Raw genomic sequence first — 21485 nt, 5'->3', positions numbered from 1 at the left:
TTTGATGCATAATTTTTGTATTTAATTATTTATCATTTAATGTGATTCTTTAAACCAACCAGATACAAATGTTATTAGCATGAGAGGCAAACACTGGTAAAACTGTTTTTAGTAACTTTTTCAACATCTATTTTATTTTTAAAATATACTAAATTTTTAATTTAAGATACTGGAATGTTTATATATGTAAAAACAGCTGGTTTGGGTTGAGAAAATCTTTTATGTAGAGGAGCGAACAATGTTTTGACCTACTATGGTCATCGTTAGGTTCACAGAGAAAGAACGAAAGGTAACTGACCGACAGCTGATCGAAGAAGGTCAAAACATTGTTTGCTCCTCTACATAAAAAATTTTCTCAACCCAAACCAGCTGTTTTTACATATTTTTCTCTGCAAGTGGGTTTTCTCGTTATCACTGGAATGCGTGTTTTTTTGAGATAAAAGTTGTCTAAGAGGAGGAGGCAGTAAATTAATTGTAGTTTGACTTTACAAGGAAACTTGACATTTGTGTTCTTATCAAGTTTAAATTTGTTTTTGATGACAAAATAAGTTTAATTGTTTTACCAGTGGTGAGGGATGTGTAATTTATATATGAAGTTTATGACTAGTTAACCACATATGATAGAATATTTTACTGATTTGATTCTGTTTCTATTCTAAAGATTTTTTTCACAGGTGTGCATGCATTGAAAAATTTTCTCAGTCATTTATTAACTCAAACAAAGTAGAAAGAAATATTATTGGCAAATGAAATTCTTCATGCTGTGCAAAACCTTCTCTTCAGGTTTTGCTTACTTTGAGAAACACATATCATAATGGAAAATATCATCAACAAACAACATTCAGTTTGAGAGAAAATTCTATAAAACACCTTTAAATTTTATCTAAAACCTATGATATTGTTGATACCATAACACTGTATTATGTGTATGGTTTAAACCAGTATATCCCAAACTTTCTCAATTCATGGTGCTCTTAGTGTCTCAGCAGTTTTTTCACAGCATCCTTAGTCAAAAAGATACTCCTAACAGTAGTTTATTAAGTAGTTATGTCCAAATAACTAAATGTTTAAGTATTGATGTCCTAACAATTTAGTAGCTGTTTGAAAGAATAATACATGTAAATTGAAAGTAAAAACAATATTTTAATTTCATTTTTACATAGCCACAATTACTAATGAGATTTGTGCACTTGTAGGGCACTGCACAGTTTCTCAATCCTTGAAATCAGTTTGGACACCACCACCATCCTTATTTCCCGTTCGATATTGATTTTTGTGAGGTACTTGCTTTTTGTCTCAGCAACTACCAAAAACCCAGCTTCACAGAGATATGGCATCGTAAATGGAATTAGGATTCACTGAGCTTTAGCACTTAGCAGTGGATATTCATCTTTTACTGATATCCAAAACTCAGTTAGTTCCATGTTGCCACATTTTGTTTTTAAAGTCTTGTCACAAGGCATCTCAGTAAGATTTTCTTTTTCTGCAGAGGTAAATTCAGATGGGGCTTTAGCCTTGAATGGGTCTTGGATCCATGCAAACTTCTCCATATCTTCTGGAAATTAATTTTCAAACCACTTACTGAGCTGTGTTAGTTGCTTCTCAAAAACAGATTTTAGTTCTTGGGGCAAATCATTGGATATAACAAACAGCTGCAACAGGGAGAAACAGTCTTTGCCACCATCTTTATTCATTTTTCTTCTCCATAGTAGTAACTTTTTTCTGAAAGCTGAAATCTTCTCTGCAAGTTTCAGAATATGTGTTGTTTCTCTGCAGAGGGAGATTCAATGCATTCAGTTTTTGATGAGATTACACAGGTATGCTAATTGTGACAAAAATTCAGTATCCAAGAAGTTTTTAGCACATTTGTGTCCTTCTTCAAGATAAGAGTAGAGGTCCTGTCATAACTTGAACACACAGAACAGTACATTCCCACAGGAGAACCATCTTGAACTACAGTAGTACAACAATAGTGTGTGCTCAAATTCAATATCCTTGCACAGTTTTTTAAGAAACCTCACTTTCTATGGCTGAAGTTTCATACAGTTGACCACTTTCAACACACTTTTCAGAAAGGACAAGATTCAGTGGAGGACTTGGGTGCTTTGACACAAGGGCTTCCCTCTGGATTATGCAGTGGGTCCACAGCCAGACATGTGCGACCACCATTGGTACAGACGCCAATGCACTTAGTCCAGTCTTAAGTTGTTTTCACACATAAAAGTGTCAAGTATCTCAAATAAGTCTTGAGCCTTTGTACCTGCAGTAATACTTTTATAAAAGAGAAGGTCTACAATTTTGTTGCCATCCATTGTAGCAAATCAGATGAGCATTTTTGTTGCTATCTATTGCCTCATATAGGTATAACTTGAATTCCTTTCTTTTTTCAGTTAGCTGATCATTGAGGTCTTCACCATGTGTTGGATTCTATGACTGATAGTATTGTTGGATAAAGGCACTTTTGAAAGCAGTCTTCCTGCAGATTCACCAACCATAATGTTCACCATATCCACTGCAGCTGTAAAATCAGTTCTTCTGCGATGGTGTGAGGCTTTTTACATTTCACGACTCTATGTGTCACCTTGTAGGATGCTAGCAAAGCATTACTTGTTATTGATGCTTGTTTCAGAAATGTACCTATTTGTTCTTTCAATTCTTTTAACTTTCCAGTAAAATAATCATGGGATTTACTAGCCATGTTAGGATGATTGGTCTCTAAGTGGCATTTTAGTTCACTTGGAAGCATGCATTCTGGAGCCAAAACTTTGATATAATACACGTTGCAGACACTCCTCATGATTGACATCTACCTAAGTAAAACCAAAATCTAGATAACTATCGTCATATTTTCAATATTTCCATTTCTTCACAATTTTGCCACTGGTCTGTGATTTGCCATCCTTTTCTTCACTCCCACAGTTCTTTCCATTATTATGCACAATGACTGAAAATCAACAAAATATTTCACTGAACTTTGCTAAACCTCGCAGACACTTGATCACAACACCCTCAAGTTATTTTGATTACTGAGAGACCAGGAGAGTCAACAGGTATTTATATACAAAATCTAAGTAGCTGAAAGTACAAGTAAACAAAAGCATCTCAGACATTCAAGAACTTCATTGAAAGGAATGTAAGGCAATCTAATGTTTAAACTGTGAACTACCTCAAGATAGTAGTTTGCAGAGTGTCCAACAGATGATGATATCACTGTGTTTTCCTTGAAAATTTGAAATATCCCAGGGTGCTGCAGCTCACAGTTTGGGAACCACTGGTTTAAACTATAAATGAATAAGATGAACAGGTTGTTTCTAATAATGAATTACAGAACTAAAGTTGAAATTTACTCACTAGTACTTAGACATTGTTATTTGTAAGAATTTGTATGCATTCAAATATTTTAAGAAAATGCTAATTTCATTTAATAAAAAAATCTTCAGAAGAATTGCATGTTTAACATTTTGTAAAAATGTTAACATCTTGTGTTAAAAGCCTTAAAACATTTTTATACTTTTGTATGAACTGTAATTGATACATTTTTGCATTTTTATTTTATTTTTAGAAGAATGTTGCTTGTTAAGAGTATCTAATAACCAAGAAAGTTATTACAGTAAATAAATAAAAAATACTTTATTTTCACTGATTATTCAATTGTTTATTATTTTAATAATTTAAAATTCCATGTTTTTTATGTATAGAGGAATTTTTATACTTTTTTTTTTATCAGTCTCCAGATGGAAATGATGTTACTCTAGTAGCTCAGTTGTCAATGGACAGACTACAAATGGTAGAAGCTCTTTGTAAACATTGGGATGGTAAAGTATCTAAACATATGCATGAATGTTATTTTCAATATAACAAAACTCGGCTAATTCTGTTTTTCATCATAAAGGTAAAACAATTTAAGTTTTCAGTGTTTCAGTATTATGTTATTAGTAGAAATGTAACTTAAGGTTTATATCTGAACTATGAAACTGCATCTTAACAATATCTATGGAAATGTGTGAGAATTTGTAAGAATGGTGGAAGTGTATATGAAATCAATTAATATATTTTAATGCTCTTTTCAGTACATAAATTAATAAATTATTACTAAATCACATGATCAAATAATGTGAGTGGCAGGATAATCAAGATTGATATAACAGATTTTTTTTCAACAAAAAAGAATTACAAATACAATCTTTGATGTGCTTTTAACTCATCATTTAGTATCCTAACCTACTTTAGGCATGTAAGTAATATTGTAGCATTTTTCCATAATTATTACTTGATATTAAGTAGTGAACAGGTGTGGCAATATAATGAATATGATAAGCCTGTCCTCTTTGTTTAAAATCATATATTTAGTTTTTACATTTGGTAAAAAAAAAAAAAAAAATCATCATCAAGTAGTTGGTTCACTGTACAGGGTGATGCAGAAGTTGTGTCCTATAGGTATTTTGAATAAGAATAAAACAAAAGTACTTGTTTGTTTATTAAAATAAATGCTCTGAATTTATTCAAAGTTAGTGGGTAGTAATTTAAACACTTCTTTTAATAAAACCAAATTAGTTACTTATTTGTTTATTAAAATAAATCTTCTGAATTCATTCAAAGACAATGGCCAGAAATTCAAACATTTCCTTTAATGAACAAAAAAAGTAATTACTTTTTCTTATTATTCACAAGTCCTATTGTACCACCCTGTAAAATATAATTTGATAATTTTGCCATAATACTATAATATTCACATATCTAATGTGGTTTAGGTGACTTGTGATAATAAATATTAGAATAATTAAGCTTCGTAGTCAGGTAAATGAACAAGTTGCATGTTTTTGCTAGATAGTTGACCTGTGTCATCACATGCTGCAACTTTAACAGTTGTGTATCTTTATGATACTTAATAAGTTACTTGGTAATGAAGCAAATAGTTTTTCTAATGACATGCATATGTTCAGTGTAACTAAGGTTATCAAGCTTATAGATATTGCCAAGAGCCAAATTAAAACAAACTATATAAGGTTTGTTACACCTAACACTATCATTGGAGCAGTAATGGTAGTGACAAATTAAGGTTTTATATAAAATTGCTCTTCCAATTTATGTATTGTTTGTTGAATATGTTTTGTCTGACTGCTTCCAATTTCTTATCAATAATTTATAACCAAACAAGTTACTTGTATGAGTTATTATTTGAGGTATTTTTTTCTAATATTTGATTTTCAGTACTTGACTAGGATTTACAAATGCATTAAGTTATTTCAACGTTTTAAGAAAAGCTTTAATATGGTGATGATGTTACTATTTTGTGCTTTAATTGTCATTTTGAACTATATTTTATAGCTCAGATTCCAACTATTTTATTGCCAAGAACTAAAATACTAATTTATGGCATCATGTTTTATCAAGCAGTTTATTAAAATTAATTGAGCCTAACTTTAAGTAAGGAATATGTAGGGTAGGAAACGTGATAGTTTTATATTTTACTTTCAAAGAATTTACTGTCTTGAACAGTGGTTTATATACTGTGCTCTTTCTTTCTGATATAAAAACTGTGGTCATAGATATAGACACTATAAAGTATTTAATCAGAATATAAAACAAGCTTCTACCAAAATTAAGAAAGAAGACCTCAATGAAGTTCTTTGCACCCTGTAGATATATAAAGGTAAGGCATATATAGGCATACTAAAGTAAAAATACTTTTACAAACTGCAGTATTTTTTGCACATGTGGTATTATGTACATGTTCATTAGTACTGCCATACAGGTTTTGTTGGTGATACCATTTTAATTCATTATTGACAAAACATTAATATAGGCTTGCTATCACCATTTCCAAGATATATTGTAGAGGTATTTTCAATACCTGAGATATTATTAGTAGTGTATCATTAAGAAATTAAAAAGATATTTATCAACTTGGGAACTTGGATACATTGCTAGTGAAGGTGAGTACACTTGGGAATTTCAGTTAAAATTGTTTTAGTTGGACATTACTTACATTGTATATGTTGCAATTATGCTCTTTTTAGTTAACTTTCTGTGTCATTGGAAAAGTACAAAATATTTCTATTATATTTATATATTGATTTAAAATTCAAATATAATTGTCATAAAATAAGTTGCATTCATATTTAATAGTAAAATGAATGCTTGCCTACCTTATGTAATAAAGACTTTAAAAGCAACAGTCATATTGGTGTGGTGAGAATGCTTAGTTTTTATTACAAATTAAACTTTAATTTTTCCAGAAAATTAGGTTAAGATACAATTCCACATTCTTTGTTTTAATCAAGCACAAATAATGATGGTATATTAGGGACATGCTGATTAATCAGTTTGATATTTGATAAATTCATCAGCTATAAAAAGTTTTTTTGTAATTAAGTAATATTACCTAAGTAATTAAAATTTTTAAAAAAAGGTGAATTTTGAACTGATCAATGAACGTCTCACATTTTGTAGTATCCCAATATTTTATAATTTCTTGTATCTTTTTGTCATATACTTTGCTACTAGTTCTTAACATTTGGCAATTTGATGTGTTTTCTGGTTGGAACAGTTTACTGCAACAACACATCAGAACTTAAACAGGCATAAACAGTAATTATAGATGTACAGAAGGTGAGGAAAATAATTCATATCCCTCCAAGGACATTATTTGCATTCAACAAAACTCATTCCAGTGATGGTACTTAACAGATTGAATGTCATTGCTTCAGATTGTTTTGTGTTTTCATCAATATTACATCTGTATTTTATGGCCAATTACCAACTTGTCTGGTCTATGAGTTTGGCAGTTAACAAAATGAAATGTCTGAATAGATTTTCATACCTCTGACTACAATGCAAGTTGCCTGAGAGTCTGTGAGGAGAGATTAGATAATAATAATAGTAATTAAAAAAAATGATTGTTATTAATTGGCAGTCAGTTCTTTTAAATTTTAATACACACACACACACACACACACACACACACACACACAAATAGAGAGAGAGAGAAAAAGTTGCATTCCCAAATAAATGTAAACTTAAATACAGTGACATTAACAGTAGAGGAATGTAAATTATATTTATTTTGGTTGGTTATTCAGAGCCTAAACTACATTTTCAGGCCCCATCAGTTTAGCTCTGTACATGTCTGACTCCGAAGTTCAACAGTTTCTAAGTTATACTTTGAGCTCAGAAATTCTTCAGAGCCGGAAAAATGTTGGGTATCATATTGTGTACAGAGAAGGGGTAAGTAGAATTTTATTTTTTTACTATTAGTAGTTTATTAATGTTTTGGTTCTTTATATTTCATGTTTAAAAACACAATTACTGATTATCATTTGTGTAACAAAACTAGTAAGAATTTGTTTTTATTTTACAGAATGGATCAACATGTTTGCTATCCTTTTCTGATTGATAGAGTAAAAATGTTGCTTTTAAAAATGTAATTTCAAGATGGTTGGTATGGATATTAAAACTTCAATTAAACATTGTTCTGTACTTTAATTAATGTTTTAATACCCATACCAACCATCTTGAAAATACATTTTTACCTCAAATGGGTTTCTTGTTATCACAAATGTTGCTTTTAATTGCTGAGAACAAGTAGAAATTTAGAATATTGTGTTTTATATAAGGAAAAGTATTTTGATATATTAAACATTAAAGTTATTAATGCTGTTGGAATGTTGGGAATAATATTTAACTTCAGAGCAAGCAATTCTGGAAATATTTATTAACAAAGAACACTGATAAATAGTGATAAGTCAGTTTATATTATTATCTGTTTTGCATACCGTTTAGATGAACTGTAAATTATTTTATATTTATAAGTATGTTCTCCATTTCATAATGTCACTTTCATTGGTTATATAACACTAGATGTTTTAATTTTACACTTGTTTTTTGTGTTTTTAAAAACTGTTTAAATATTTTAATTTTTTGCTGTTAAATGTTTACAAGAAACCTCTGATTAAATTATTTTCAAAACCTTATTTAAAAACTAAATTATTTTGTTTATACCTATGTAAATATTGTTTTTTACAACAAAATACTTTTAAAGCTTTAAGATGCTTAATTTAAAGGCAACAGAACTTTATATTGTGACAAAAAGAGTATGTTGCATGTCTTTGAAATATTTTATCATGTTTTTGCCATTATATATGAAAATTGGCTCAAATCATAGCCTTGTGTAAAACTAGCTGGATTTTAGCAGAAAATAGAAACTTTAAAACAACATATTCATACTGTGAGATTTAATTTTCAGGTGAAATAGGCTTGTGTAGTGATTTTTACTCAAGTAATGTAACAGTTAATGTAATCTGTTTTTAAATATTGAACAGTGTACAGTTTTTCAGAACAATTTTTAAAGTAATTTTTGATTTATAGATGAATTTTATTTTTCAGCCTTTTTATCCAGTGAATCTTTTGAGAAATGTGGCCTTACAACAAGTGACAACACCTTTTCTTTTTCTTACTGATATTGACTTTTTACCTATGTATGGATTGTATGACTACTTGAGAAAGTCTGTTTCAGCACTGAGATTGGAGTCTTCTAAGAAAGTTAGTAATTTTTTTATATTTTTATCAGTTGATTCTCTGGGCAGTTGTTGTAGAAAACTTAACAATTTTCCTACTTTTATAGGTTGTCTTGAACTTTATTTGTTACATTGTTATACTTTTTAGGTATCACTGTAATATTATTGTTTGAAATAGACTTGAAAGAATGTATGCCTATGCACAGTTATTCATTTACTTCGTATATTTTATATTATCCTTAGTATTGGAAAAAATTATTTAACTTCAGGTTATTTCAAAGTAGACTATCAACCCCCCCCACACACACACACACACATGCATGCTGATGAAGCCTTATGCCAAGATTGATCACAATATTATTTTACTATTTGCATTTCAAAATGTCTGTTAGCACCATCAAAAAAAACTGTACAAAGTGACAGCATATCTGAGAGCTTAAAATGTCACTTGAGTTCCACCTGTGTGTATCTTTTTTATAAAACAAGTTCTTGTTTTATCCAAGTTATTTTGTTCACTCAGAATATATTAAGTAGAGATACATTAAGTGATTAGATTAAAATGTTTAAAAGTAGAATTGTCATAATCTCATTTGATATATTACTGGATTTTTTGTCATTAAAAAACCTTGTATTGATGCAAATTTGTTTCATGACAATCTTTGTAACAGAAAATCCATAATTACTTTTTTTAATGTGATGAAATCTGTAGCTGAAAGATGAACACTTGAGTGTTTTATCTGTCTTAAGGTAATTTATAGTTCATCTTTATCTTCTTGAAGAAATGAGTGTATCTTTTTCTTTATTTTATTACTAAGCAATTTTATTTTTTGCATGTGTGAAATATATAATTACTGGAGTATTAGCAGAGAACCTAATAGTTGTAAAGCAAATGTGTCTTTCAACATTTGAATCTTTAGCTGGAAAAGGATGGATGTCCACAACTGTGTTGATGATAATTGACAACCCACATGATGCAATTTAAACTTTAATTAGCTGTTGATAGTAGGTTTAAATGGTGTTACTTGATTATATCTTTAGGCTCTTGTTGTTCCTGCATTTGAAACCCAACGATACCGGTTGTCTTTTCCTAAATCCAAAGCTGAACTTCTTTCCATGTTGGATATGGGTACATTGTTTACATTTAGGTATGTTGGTTATGCAACATTATTTTATTTCCACTCAAATAAATATTTGTAGCTTCATATACAGTATTTTGTGTAATGGCTTTTTTAGCAAATTAATAATAATTGTTTAATTTTTTTATTATAATATGTGAAAAATACCTATTGCCTATAGAAAGTACATCTGCAAGTTGTTTGGTCTCAATTGTACCTAATCACTTATGTAGTTGTACATATGGCAGGTTGTTATTATAATTCATCTGTGTTTATTGTTGTAAACTTAGGTATCATGTGTGGACTCGTGGGCATAGTCCCACTAACTATGCCAAATGGAGAACAGCTACCACTCCATATAAAGTTTTGTGGGAACCTGATTTTGAACCTTATATTGTAGTTCGCCGAGATATCCCTGAGTATGACAGACGTTTTGTAGGGTTTGGATGGAACAAAGTATCTCACATCATGGAACTTTATGCACAAGGGCAAGTATTTCTCGATTGACAACTTAACCACAGATTTTTGCTTATTGTTAAAACTATTTGTAATAAAAACGATGACCATTCAACAAGTGATTTGTTTGAGGTAAAAAAAAATGTTTTACTTTTATGTATTTAAGTGGAAGTTTTTCATCTGTTATATGATTAGCAAGTTGCTCTTTCAGACCTTTAATTTGCTAAAGTGTTTCATAGTTTTTAACACGCTAAAAGTTATTGATTATATAAGGAAGATTATTACTCTGTCATTGTAATGTGTTTGTCACCTCTGGTAGTTTAATGTTTTTCAGGTCTCTGATTTCCTGAAGTATTTGACAGTAGTTGATGGTTTATGCTCAAAAATCATGAATTTTAATATCGACCTTATAAGTAGAAAAATGTATAACCAACTGTTCTGAAAAACTGAAGTGTATTAAAAATGTGTGTTTTCAATGCAAGTTCTTACTACAAATATAAATAAGTACCATGCAGTGAATCTTTCAGAGTAAGACACTGAAAACCTGTGAAAAACCACTTAAGTTAATAAGGCATATCAAATGATAAATTAAATGTGTTGTATTTTGCTTTTTCTCAGGTAAGAGGTTGTTGATGAGGGTATGATATCTCTAGTGTCTGGTCTTAGCTCAAACCTTTGAAAGTATTTTTCATTGTCAGAAGATGTAAAAGAAAGGAGATGCATTCTTTGATAAATTATATTGAATGTAGTATATTCCACAGAATAGGTAGGATTTTATACATTCATGTATTGAGATAATGTGTACCATGGAAGAGGGATTATAGGTGGAGTAATGTAATGCCATGGTAAAACTAATTGAGTTAGTGCAGTTGTGATCTTTTTTAATGTATTTGCTTGCTGTGTTTTTTATCTTTGTTATTAGTTTTATAAGTGTTATGTGCAACTGAAACTTTTCATACATGAATTATCCAGTCCTCCTGTTTCCTGATTATTTTTTTTTTTTATTATTACTTAATGTTTTTCATATGTGAAATAGTACTGTTCAAAAATGCTATATTTTGGATGTCTGACATTGATTTTTAAACAAAAACATAATTTATAATTTAGTGTTATTAATTACTAAAATGTTTATTTTAGGTTATTTAAAAACAGTGTTTCATTCTTTTATATACTACAATCAAAATCCGGATCAAAAAGCAATAACTTTTTTTCCAAAACTTCATTAACATAAAAGTGATTTAGTCTAAAATACTACATCTATACCTTTATGAAAATCATGATTTTCAACATTATTCACAAAAAATCTTCTTAATAGACAGTCTAAAAGTCAGTTATTACTTCATAATTTGAGGCTTTTTTGGTGCAATGATATACCAATAACTTTGAATAACACAGTTGTGGTTTTTATTTAGAATAAAACAGCTGAGATAGGAGGGCATATAAAAAACAATAGAACATGGTATTAGAGGAGTTTGAAAAACTTAAATGTTTAGTAAATAGTATTTTTTTATATATTGTAATTTAATTCAAATTATTGTTATAATGTTAAGTACTATTTGTAGTTCCTAGCCATGTCTATGAACCAAACTTTTTCAAGCACATAACATGTTTGTCCTCCACAATTTTAGGTAAAAATAAGTTTTATTTGTTTTATAGCTAAAACCCTGTTAATCAAATTAATTTAGAAGCAGTCTTTTATTACACTGTTTTTGTTTGTTTTCCAGGTTTGAATTTATTGTGCTTCCTAATGCTTTTGCTGTGCACATGCCACATGCCCCAAGTTTTGACATTGCCAAGTTTAGGTCAAGTTCTCAGTATAGAAAGTGAGTGACAAAATTAAACTTCCTTTTTTGAACTTCATTTCTATTAACAATTCATCATTTTTTCAAGCTTTATAGCACTATACTGCAGTTTCTGCATTTGAATTAAGAAAAATTAACTGATAAATAACATTGTCTCAAGCAGTTTAGACATGATCTATGAATAACAAGAAATTATTTGGTCCTTCAAAATTAACCTTGCTCACCAAACAAAGGGAAAGTAAAAAAATTAAATCCTTCCTTTTACTTTGAAGGAAGCATCAGTTTCTCTCTTAAATTCTTGTAAATTAATGACCACTATTGTTGACAAAAATTTGTTTCATTAGCCATTAGTCTACTTTTTCCAAGTCTTACACATGTCCTCTTGCTTTAATACCCTTTGAATATAGCAGAAGGAAATTAGAGGCCTTTATTTTATCAGTCCCCTGAAAAATCTTGTAAATTTCAATAAAATTTTGTACTCTTCTTTATTTATTTAGTTACACACTCACATTCTCTTTCTAATAAGAAGATAAAGTAATTTAATAAATCTTAACCCATCCTATCTGTTGATTATAACATTTAACATTCGCATGAAGAAAACATGGTTTGAAAACTATTTTGAATGCTAAGGTAATTGAATAGGGCTTCTTTCATGGGTTCAAAAATATGGTTAACTTGGCAGATGCAGAAATTGTATGTTTGTGTTTATATTAAATGCTAGAAGCTATAATGTTGAAGATTGAGAATTTTTTAAATATTTGCTTTTAAACTTAAGAAATTAAATCTTATAAGAAATAAAAATTGTTTTGATGCCAAGATTATTCAAATGTAATATATATTTTACTTTTGAATGTAACTGTAAAACATTGACATGCACCATAGTGTTTAATCATAAGGTTAAAAGCCCAAGTCCTCATTCTAAGATGTTTACATTTAGCACGCACACACACACACACACACACACACACACACACACACACACACTCAAAACAATTCTTGTTTCTAACACTTCCATCTTATTTATTGATTTAAACCTCATACACTTAGTTTATAATTATTCTTCATTTTTTTCTTTTTGCCAGTTTTCTACCTTGTTATTTTTAATCTTTTTAAAGAATGCCTAATTTGAATTAAAATGTGATGTGAGGAAGATTAAAGAAATGTTTAAAAGTAAATTGGTTTTAATTTTAAGGCCATAAGACAATATTTATTATTATTAACTTTCTCAAAAATTAGGATAAAAAACATCTCAACATGGTAGCAAAGCAGTTGAGCTAATTATTCAGTGATCATTTTTTTCCAAATGTTTTACTCATACTCTTACAGTCATATCATTATTACTGGTTAACAAAATATTTAAAATGGTCTTCCTTCCTTGTTGGCTGTCTGACCATTTTGTTTAGAAAACAATTCTGAACCATTTCAAAACATCTGTCTCTCTCATTGTTTATTTCTGTATAATCCCAGTCAATGAGTGGAAAGTTAAAATCTCTCCGTTGTTGTATCAGTATTTGTATCTGTAGCAGCCCTGACCTCGTTATACTTATTGTATAACATGTCTAATTAGGTGGCCTATGACATTGCCATTCAGAAACTTAATGCTTTTGAAATTCTTGATTTGAATGCCTACAAATTATATTTATATGCAAAAACAGCTCATTTGGATTGAGAAAATATTTTACATAGAAGAGCGAACAACGTTTCGACCTTCTTCGGTCATCGTCAGGTTCACAAAGAAAGAGGTAACTGACCAGAAGCTGACTACATGTTTGAAAGGGGTTCTGTAACTGAGTGTCGGAATGTAGAGGGCAGTATTAGATGTTTGAATATATAATTTTATATATTGTATTATATTAATATAGGTATAAAGGCATTCCTTTATATTGGTTTATTTTGGGTTTATGTTGTTGTATAAGTAAGGCTTCTTTAATTTTGCATTTGTTTATGTTTGTTTCTTTATTTAGTATTTGAGTGTTTCCTATGGTTATGTTGTGTTTATTTGACTTGCAGTGTTCAAAACGTGTGAAGGTGACTTTTATGTTCTTTGAATCTGGTTTCCATTTTTCTACTTGTTTCTCCAATATAGAAGTCGTGGCAGTTATCACATTGTATTTTATAAATAATGTTGGTGTGGTGTTTGTCAGTGTAGTTTTACATAGTATAGACCTCAGTTTTGTGCCTGGTTTTTGAATAAATTTGGTATTAACTGGAATGTCATATTTTGTTACTAGTTTTTGCCAAATGTTGGTTATTTGTCTGCTGATGTCAGGAATATATGGTATACAGTAGTATATGGTTTTGTGATTTTTTGATTCGTGAGATATATTTACTTTTGTTAGTTGATTTTGCTTTTTGTCTAGGTGTGTGCATATAATGTTTTTTACAGTTTATGGAGCAAACTTATTGATATTGATGAAGAATTGTGTTATTTTGTTTAATTCATCGTTAATTTTATCTGGTGAGCATAGTTTTATGGCTGTGTTTATTTGGTTTCTTAGTATGTTGAGTTTTGTTTTTTGTTTATGTGCTGAGTCCCAAGGAATGTATAGTCCAGTATGGGTGATTTTTTCGGTGAATTTCTGTTTTAAATTGTGTATCGGTTCTTGTAATTTTGAGGTTAATAAATGATATTTGATTGCTTTTTTTCTTGTTCACATATAAGTTGATGTTGGGATGTATAGAGTTAATGTGATTGAAAAAATTAAGTATGTGTTCTGTAGATTTGAATCCGCAAATTGTGTCATCTGCATATCTGTACCAGTATAGTGGTGGATGTAATGCTGTGTTAATTGTTTGTGTTTTAACTTGTGCCATAAAAATATTGGCTAGAACTGGTAATACTGGGTTGCTCATGCTTAGACCATTTGTTTGTATATAGTTATGGTTGATTGAACATGAAGTTTGTCTTCATCGTGGTGAATTCTATGAGGGTTGCTTAATGGTTGCTGGGTATGTCTATAGATGGGTTAGGGTCTTGGATATAGAGTTCCAAGGCTATCTTGCAGGCTTCAGCAGTTGGAACTTCTGTAAAGAGGGATATAACATCGAAACTGGCCATTAAGGCTTTATGATTAAGTTGATTTAGATTAGACTTGAAATTAAGAGTCTTTGATGAATGAGCTGGCTGATATTACATATTTGGAGAATGCCCATGCTATGTATTTACCAAGATTGTAATTAAACGATTCATATGTGGACATTATTGGTCGTAATGGACAATCTGGTTTATGAGATTTGGGGATGCCGTATATTTGCGGTGTGCATGAGTCGGTTTTACGTAGGTAGGAATAAAGTGTTTGTGAAATTGTGTTGGCTTTTTTCATTTGTAGTAGTAATTTGTTCAGTTGCGTCTGTGTGTCTTTGTTGGATTTGTGTGTATTGGTTTAAATTTTTTTCGTGTCTGATAGGATGTTATTCATTTTTTGGATGTATTCATTCGTGTTTATTATGACTATAGTGTTACCTTTATCTGCTTTTAGAATTTTTATGTTTTTGTCTTGTTTTAGGTTTTTAATGGAATTAATGTCTCTTTTTGTAAAGTTGGTTTTTAGTTTTCTGTTTTGTGAAATTATGTTGATGGTTTTGTGAGAAAATTCTTTGAAAAAATCATTTAAGATGTTGTTTTTAGGTGTTTCTGGAAAATATAAATTTGTAATTTTACCTGGGAAGTTTGGCTGTTGGATGTCACTAAAATTATCTAAGTTGTCGTCTTTCTGTTGGTTGTTTTTGGTTGTTTCCTTGTTTTTGTTCTCTGTAGAAAGTATCACAAGTCTCCTGGCTAGGTCTTCTAAACATGTTTTGATTTCTATGGTTGGAATGTACCTAGGTGCTATTGCAAAGTTGAGTCCTTTGTTAAGTAGATGTATCTCGTCTGTGTTTAATTGTCGGTCGGATCTGTTAATTATGAAGTTAGTCAATGGTTTGTCATTTTGGTGTCTTTTCTGTTGTTTGCATCTTAGTTTTTCTAGTTTTTTGTTGTGGCAGATCTTTTTGTCTCTGTCGTTCTTAGTATTGATTTGGTTTATGTTTCGTTGTATAAGTCTGTAAATCTCTGGTTTAATGCAGCATGCCAGTTGATGGTCTAGGTTCATTTTTTGTTTTTGTAAGTCATGTAGTTCTTTGTATTTTGTGTTCAACGTGGCTTTAAGTAGTTTTTTCTGTAAATTTTGGATAATGTTTGTGTATGTATTAAAATTTTTTGAAATTTTTACCTTTACAAAATTAGGGGTTAGTTGTTCCTTTCTACATTGTTAAATAAAATAAATGTCATTTCTTCTATTAATAATTCGTTGGTTTAAATTTCTTAGTTTCTTAACGATCGTGTGAGCGTGTACTGTTAATAGTGGTGTAATATGCTAGTTCAGACATAATGGTAACAGGTAAGTACAAATACACTGAGAAAAACACAAAAACTTACACTTCTCGTACAATCGCCGTGATGAAATAATAATCAGTGATGTCGAGAAACCCACTTGTTGAGAAATTTATATGCAAAAACGGCTCGTTTGGGTTGAGAAAATATTTTACCTAGAAGAGCGAATAACGTTTCGACCTTCTTCGGTCATCGTCAGGTTCACAAAGAAAGAGGTAACTGACCGTAAGCTGACCACATGTTTGAAAGGGGTTGTGTAACTGAGTGTTGGAATGTAGAGGGCGTTATTAGATGTTTGAATATATAATTTTATATACAAATTATATTCCTTGACTACCATTTGTTTGTGTCTTCAGATCTAATAGGCTCTAGATTATGCCTTGAGTCAGTTCACCCCATAAAACACCTGTTAGTATCAAATAATTTCTAACCTGGAATTTTAAGATAATTTGTTATCAATAATCTACAAATCTAACCAAGTTTCAATAATTTCAATTATAGCATGTGCTTTCACTTCAACCATATGCCTGAACTCATTCATTCTATTCCTAATATCTGTAACATTAGAATAATAGCATCTAAGTACACTTGAATCTACTATGTTTATCTTTAGAACTGTAATGTAATTTTTTATGCTTTGATTTTCCTTTTTTCACACTCCTGCTACAGTTTTTGTGGAACTTGAAACCATTGATCTTTGAATCCACACTCCAGAACACTAATTAGAAAGTTATATAATGACAGCAAAAATATAGTACCAAAGTATATTGGAAGCTTTAATGACAAACTTGACATATTGCCAAATGATGGATGGGCTAAAACCTTCTCCATCTTACAAAGCACTGTTCAGAACATTTTCACCTTGCTGTGGAGCAAAATACTGACAAATAATTAAAGTTGGTTCCACAGCTTCTACTTGGCAAACAACTGAGTTGTGTAGCTCTTCACCTCAGAAGTCAGCCACCTCTCAGCTAATTCTGTGAGTATCTGCTCAGCTGCAAGTTTATGGCATTTATCAACAACTTTATGATCAAAATAATCTTTGATTTCCTATTGATGAAGCCCATAGATTTTGCACCATTCTGAGCACTGCCTTTTGGATGTCTGGTTCTACAAGTGCAAACTCGCGTGTAACTTCAAAGTCCAAGATGTCAGTTATGATAGCCAAATAAATCTCCCTACTAAATGTGTGACACCTAAGGAGCTGATAGCATGGATTTAAGAGGTTTTCCATATCACGTATTTTCTTGTACATGGTTTGTATCAATTCCTGAAGTACATAATACACTTGACCAAAATACATTCATGCAAATGTGTATATAGAAAAGAAAATAACTTTAAAATTATTAATATATTAATTACATTAGTTGTAAATAAGCAATTTAAATCAGCCCTATAAAACAATAATATATTTAATGTAATATAGATATAGTTGAACAAAATGTTCTTCTGTACTGAGGATTTATTCAGGTCAAAACAACAAAAATTATACCTAAAATGTTATTTTAGTTTTAGGGCTTGTACAACTTGTTTTCTGTGCTATATCTGGGCAATAGTCCAACTGACTTTCAGAATAAAAGTTGATTTCTGCTCGGAAAGCATACACTATTCTTGGGAAAATGTATGCAAAGTGTAGTTAATAATATTTTTAAGAGTGTAAAGTGCGTACGTTTTCCATGTTCTGGCTGTTAACCCTTAAACTAAAAAGCATGCAAGAGCTGTTTGTCATTCACAACGTACGTTATTTGTCAAACTGTCATTTTGTAAACTTTCAGCTTACAAACTCTGAAATTATTTTTAACCCTTAAACAGTGGGAATGTTGCAGGTAGCAATTGATGTTGCTACAACGTACGTTATGAATGACAAACAGCTCTTGTATGCTTTTTAGTTTCAGACAATACTTTTCAAACAGTACATTCAATATTTTACATTGTTTTAAAAAAATTTGAATGTTAAGCTAGAGATCTTGTATTAAAAGTAAAATGAATGCAAGTGAAACATGAGAATACTAGTTGTCACAGAACATACCGGTGTAAGAGAGAGATGAATTTAGCTAGTGTATTTACTAAATGCCTTTCATTAGTTTAATAATGTTTAATTTAAGTATTGTTTAGAGTTGTAATTGTACAAAAATAGTGAAGTACTTTTATATAAGAATATATATTACTAACACATAACCAAAAACTATCATTCAGTTAAGAATTTCAAAACACAAGTTGAAGTTAATGTGCTGATGTACACATGAATTATGTCATTTCTTATAAATGTATGACAACTAACATTTCTTAATCCTTTGTTTGTAGGTGTTTGAAGATATTGAAACAGGAGTTTGTCAAGGATTTGTCAAAGAGATACAGCAAACAGTTCACTGTTGAGAAGCGTAAATTGAAAAGGTAGCGATGCTGTGTTATAGTACAGGAAACATATTTATATCAGTCAATTCTGCGGGTTATCGGTGCTTAAATGTGGAAGTTCCTAGGTCTGCCATGAGCTGACCTTTCTACATATTTCAATGGCTGTTAATTGTATACAAACATGGATTATTCCCTACAATATTGACTTTATGAAAACATGAGAGCAACTTTATGTGTTTTCTAAGTAAGTGAAACTTACCAAATTCATCTGCCAAATGGTTTAATTACTCATCAGCTTTTGTGATTATGGTTAATCATTTTTCTAAAGTTTCTGTTGTATTGAGATCACCTTATGAAGTCGGCTCCAAATGAACCAGTTGAAAGTATACGAAGGAAGTTTTCTGGTGGTGGTGCCCCTAAAAATGTTTTTCATAGTAAGTTTAGCTAAAATCAAGAAAAAAATATAAAACAAGAGACTCATAAGCATGTATAAGAATCTCCATAATTCATATTATCTTAATGTAAAACAACAGTTCTTATGAACTCCAACTTTACTCTTGGATTTTACATCAGTTTTAAATGGTAGGTATTATCATTGCTACTGTCAGTAAGAAAATAAGCATCTACTTGTCGGTCTTTGTCTATAACACTGGTTCTAGCTTCATTATTGGCAGCTAAGTCTTACAAGTAGAGGTATATTTGAAGTAAAATTTCATATCTTCAAGATACTGTTATGAAATAATTTTAGATCAAGAAATCCTTAAAATTACACTTTTTTATTATAAAGACATTAAATGCACAACACAAACACAAGTTTGGAATCTTTGAACTTGTTTTGAACAAAAGGCAGTTAATACTAACATGTTTTTATTGCCTAGTTGCTATCAAACATCTGTTGAAGAAATATTTTTTTAAGTATTCACATGCTTGAATATTAATTATTTAAGAAATTTATTTTCCAAAGAATTATTGGATTGGACCATGATTAGAGAGAGTATGTATAATTCTTTTTATGTTGACACAGCAAGTTTGATTAGTTTTGTTTGGTTAATATAATTAAACATAGCTTGTATTAAATCTAGTATGGCTCAACAACAAATGATTTTAATTTGAGCAATGCAGCTATACAGTTTTAGACAGAAGTTTTATGTTAACATGCCTAATTTGAAATGAATCTCATTGAAGGACCACTTCCTCACACCAGATAGCTGTATATTAAGTGTTGGTGAACTGTGTTTTGTTTTTACTCTGTTTCTCATATTTTGTGAATTATTTTATATTGCTGTCTTTTGAGTGTTGTATTTAGACTAAAATATACAAAAAGAAATGTGATGTGGAAGGTATAATATGTGCTATGAACAAAGTGCCACATTGTTATTGTAGTGTATCTTCTAACTGTAATAAGTTAACATATGTCACAGAAAAGTACATTTACTCATCTGCCAATTTTAAAACTGTATAAGATATTTCCTGGAGATTTGTGTGAATGTTTATCATAACAGTATTATATGACACACAAAAAAATCAAAACCTTGTGTACTTTGGAAATCTTTTTAAAAAATGTTGGAAGAAAGTTTTAAAGTATAATATTTCTTGATTTGTAAACTTAATTCCATAAAAAAAGAATACCTCACTAAAAAACGACAAGAAAGCAAATATTTCAGAGAGAAATTAATTGCACTGATATATTGATACATACCTAAATAAAATATTAAAACATTTTAGCAGTATTTTGTATAATTATTTTGACTTTTTTTTTTACAGTAACTGCTTTTTTGTAATCTATCATGTCTGTTTTCAGTTCTCTCTCTCTCTGTACATTATAAAGTCCTTAAGTATAGTTATATTTTTAAAGTGTGTTATAGTAATTGTTTGTTAGCCTATAGTAGTAAGAAATATAATTTGAGAGATTGACTGATAGGAATTGTAAGTTAAGAATGCTTTATTATTTTCAGTTATTCATGTACACTAAATCTCAAGTTACTATTTCATTCTGATTTTCATTTTTCAGAATCTCTTTTACAAGGAAGAATTTTTGTAGCTAATTCATATTGAAAGAGAAGCCTTAGATATTATAAAGCAGTGTATTTACACTGTTGAATCAGTTTTGAAATCATTTAATTAAATAAAACAGTATTAGAAAAATATACAAGTTGTCACACATGCATACAAGTATATATATATATCTGTTTCAAAGAAGGTTTACAACATATTTCAAAAATGAATAAATGATAATAAAGGTTTTGTTAAAAGGCAAAAAAATTCTCAGTCCATCTGTTATAGATGGCACTATTAATGTATAAAATGTGTGTTGAATGGCTGAATTTAGTGGTCTGCACCTAATTGTTTTTCTGAGTGGTAAGTCATTTTTGACTCAACATTGGGGCATTATCCAATATAAATAAAAGTGTATGGTTGTCTCATTGAGGACATAGGGATTTGTAAATTTTACCATGTTTGTTTCTACATAATAAATTAACTGTAAATAAAATTAAACCTTCAGGACATGCTAAGGAACAGTTAGTACCCCATACTCATCTGCTACAACAGATATTTGGCCTTGAAACAACGTTTTCTGTGCAGAGAATTGTCTATATTTGCATAAAGTTTGAAAATTTCTTAAATAAACCGTGTTGAAGAAGTTGCATAATGTAACCAAGTTTCACTGTAAATCATTACTGTCAAATTTCTATACATTTAAATAAACTGTTCCAGGTAAATGTATCTTTTTCAGATATTAGTAGTGCACACATTATTATAAATAATCATGCAGTAAATGCATTTTGTATTGCTTATAATGTAACAGGTAAAGAGAACTAAAATATTACACAAATCATATTTTATAACAGAGGCAAGGGATGTGCCAAAA

General features: G+C 30.0%; 1 protein-coding gene across 19 annotated transcripts in view; it reads left to right on the top strand.

Annotated features, from left to right (window-relative positions):
* The window catches only part of LOC143235028 (xylosyl- and glucuronyltransferase LARGE2s-like), a 98365-nt gene extending 77600 nt beyond the window's left edge, over positions 1 to 20765 (top strand). For all 19 annotated transcript variants that reach the window (XM_076472748.1, XM_076472761.1, XM_076472755.1 and 16 more), the window contains 7 exons: positions 3728 to 3815; positions 7103 to 7227; positions 8386 to 8541; positions 9555 to 9661; positions 9922 to 10119; positions 11812 to 11910; positions 18566 to 20765. In XM_076472748.1, coding sequence (XP_076328863.1) covers positions 3728 to 3815; positions 7103 to 7227; positions 8386 to 8541; positions 9555 to 9661; positions 9922 to 10119; positions 11812 to 11910; positions 18566 to 18659 — 867 coding nt within the window. In that variant the 3' untranslated portion in view covers positions 18660 to 20765. The remainder of the gene's footprint in view (positions 1 to 3727; positions 3816 to 7102; positions 7228 to 8385; positions 8542 to 9554; positions 9662 to 9921; positions 10120 to 11811; positions 11911 to 18565) is intronic.
* The last annotated feature ends 720 nt before the right edge of the window (positions 20766 to 21485 follow it).

Source organism: Tachypleus tridentatus, chromosome 12, assembly GCF_004210375.1.
Source record: "Tachypleus tridentatus isolate NWPU-2018 chromosome 12, ASM421037v1, whole genome shotgun sequence".
Taxonomy (NCBI): domain Eukaryota; kingdom Metazoa; phylum Arthropoda; class Merostomata; order Xiphosura; family Limulidae; genus Tachypleus; species Tachypleus tridentatus.
The sequence above is the reverse complement of the archived record's forward strand: the minus strand, read 5'-3'. Positions and strand labels throughout refer to the sequence as shown.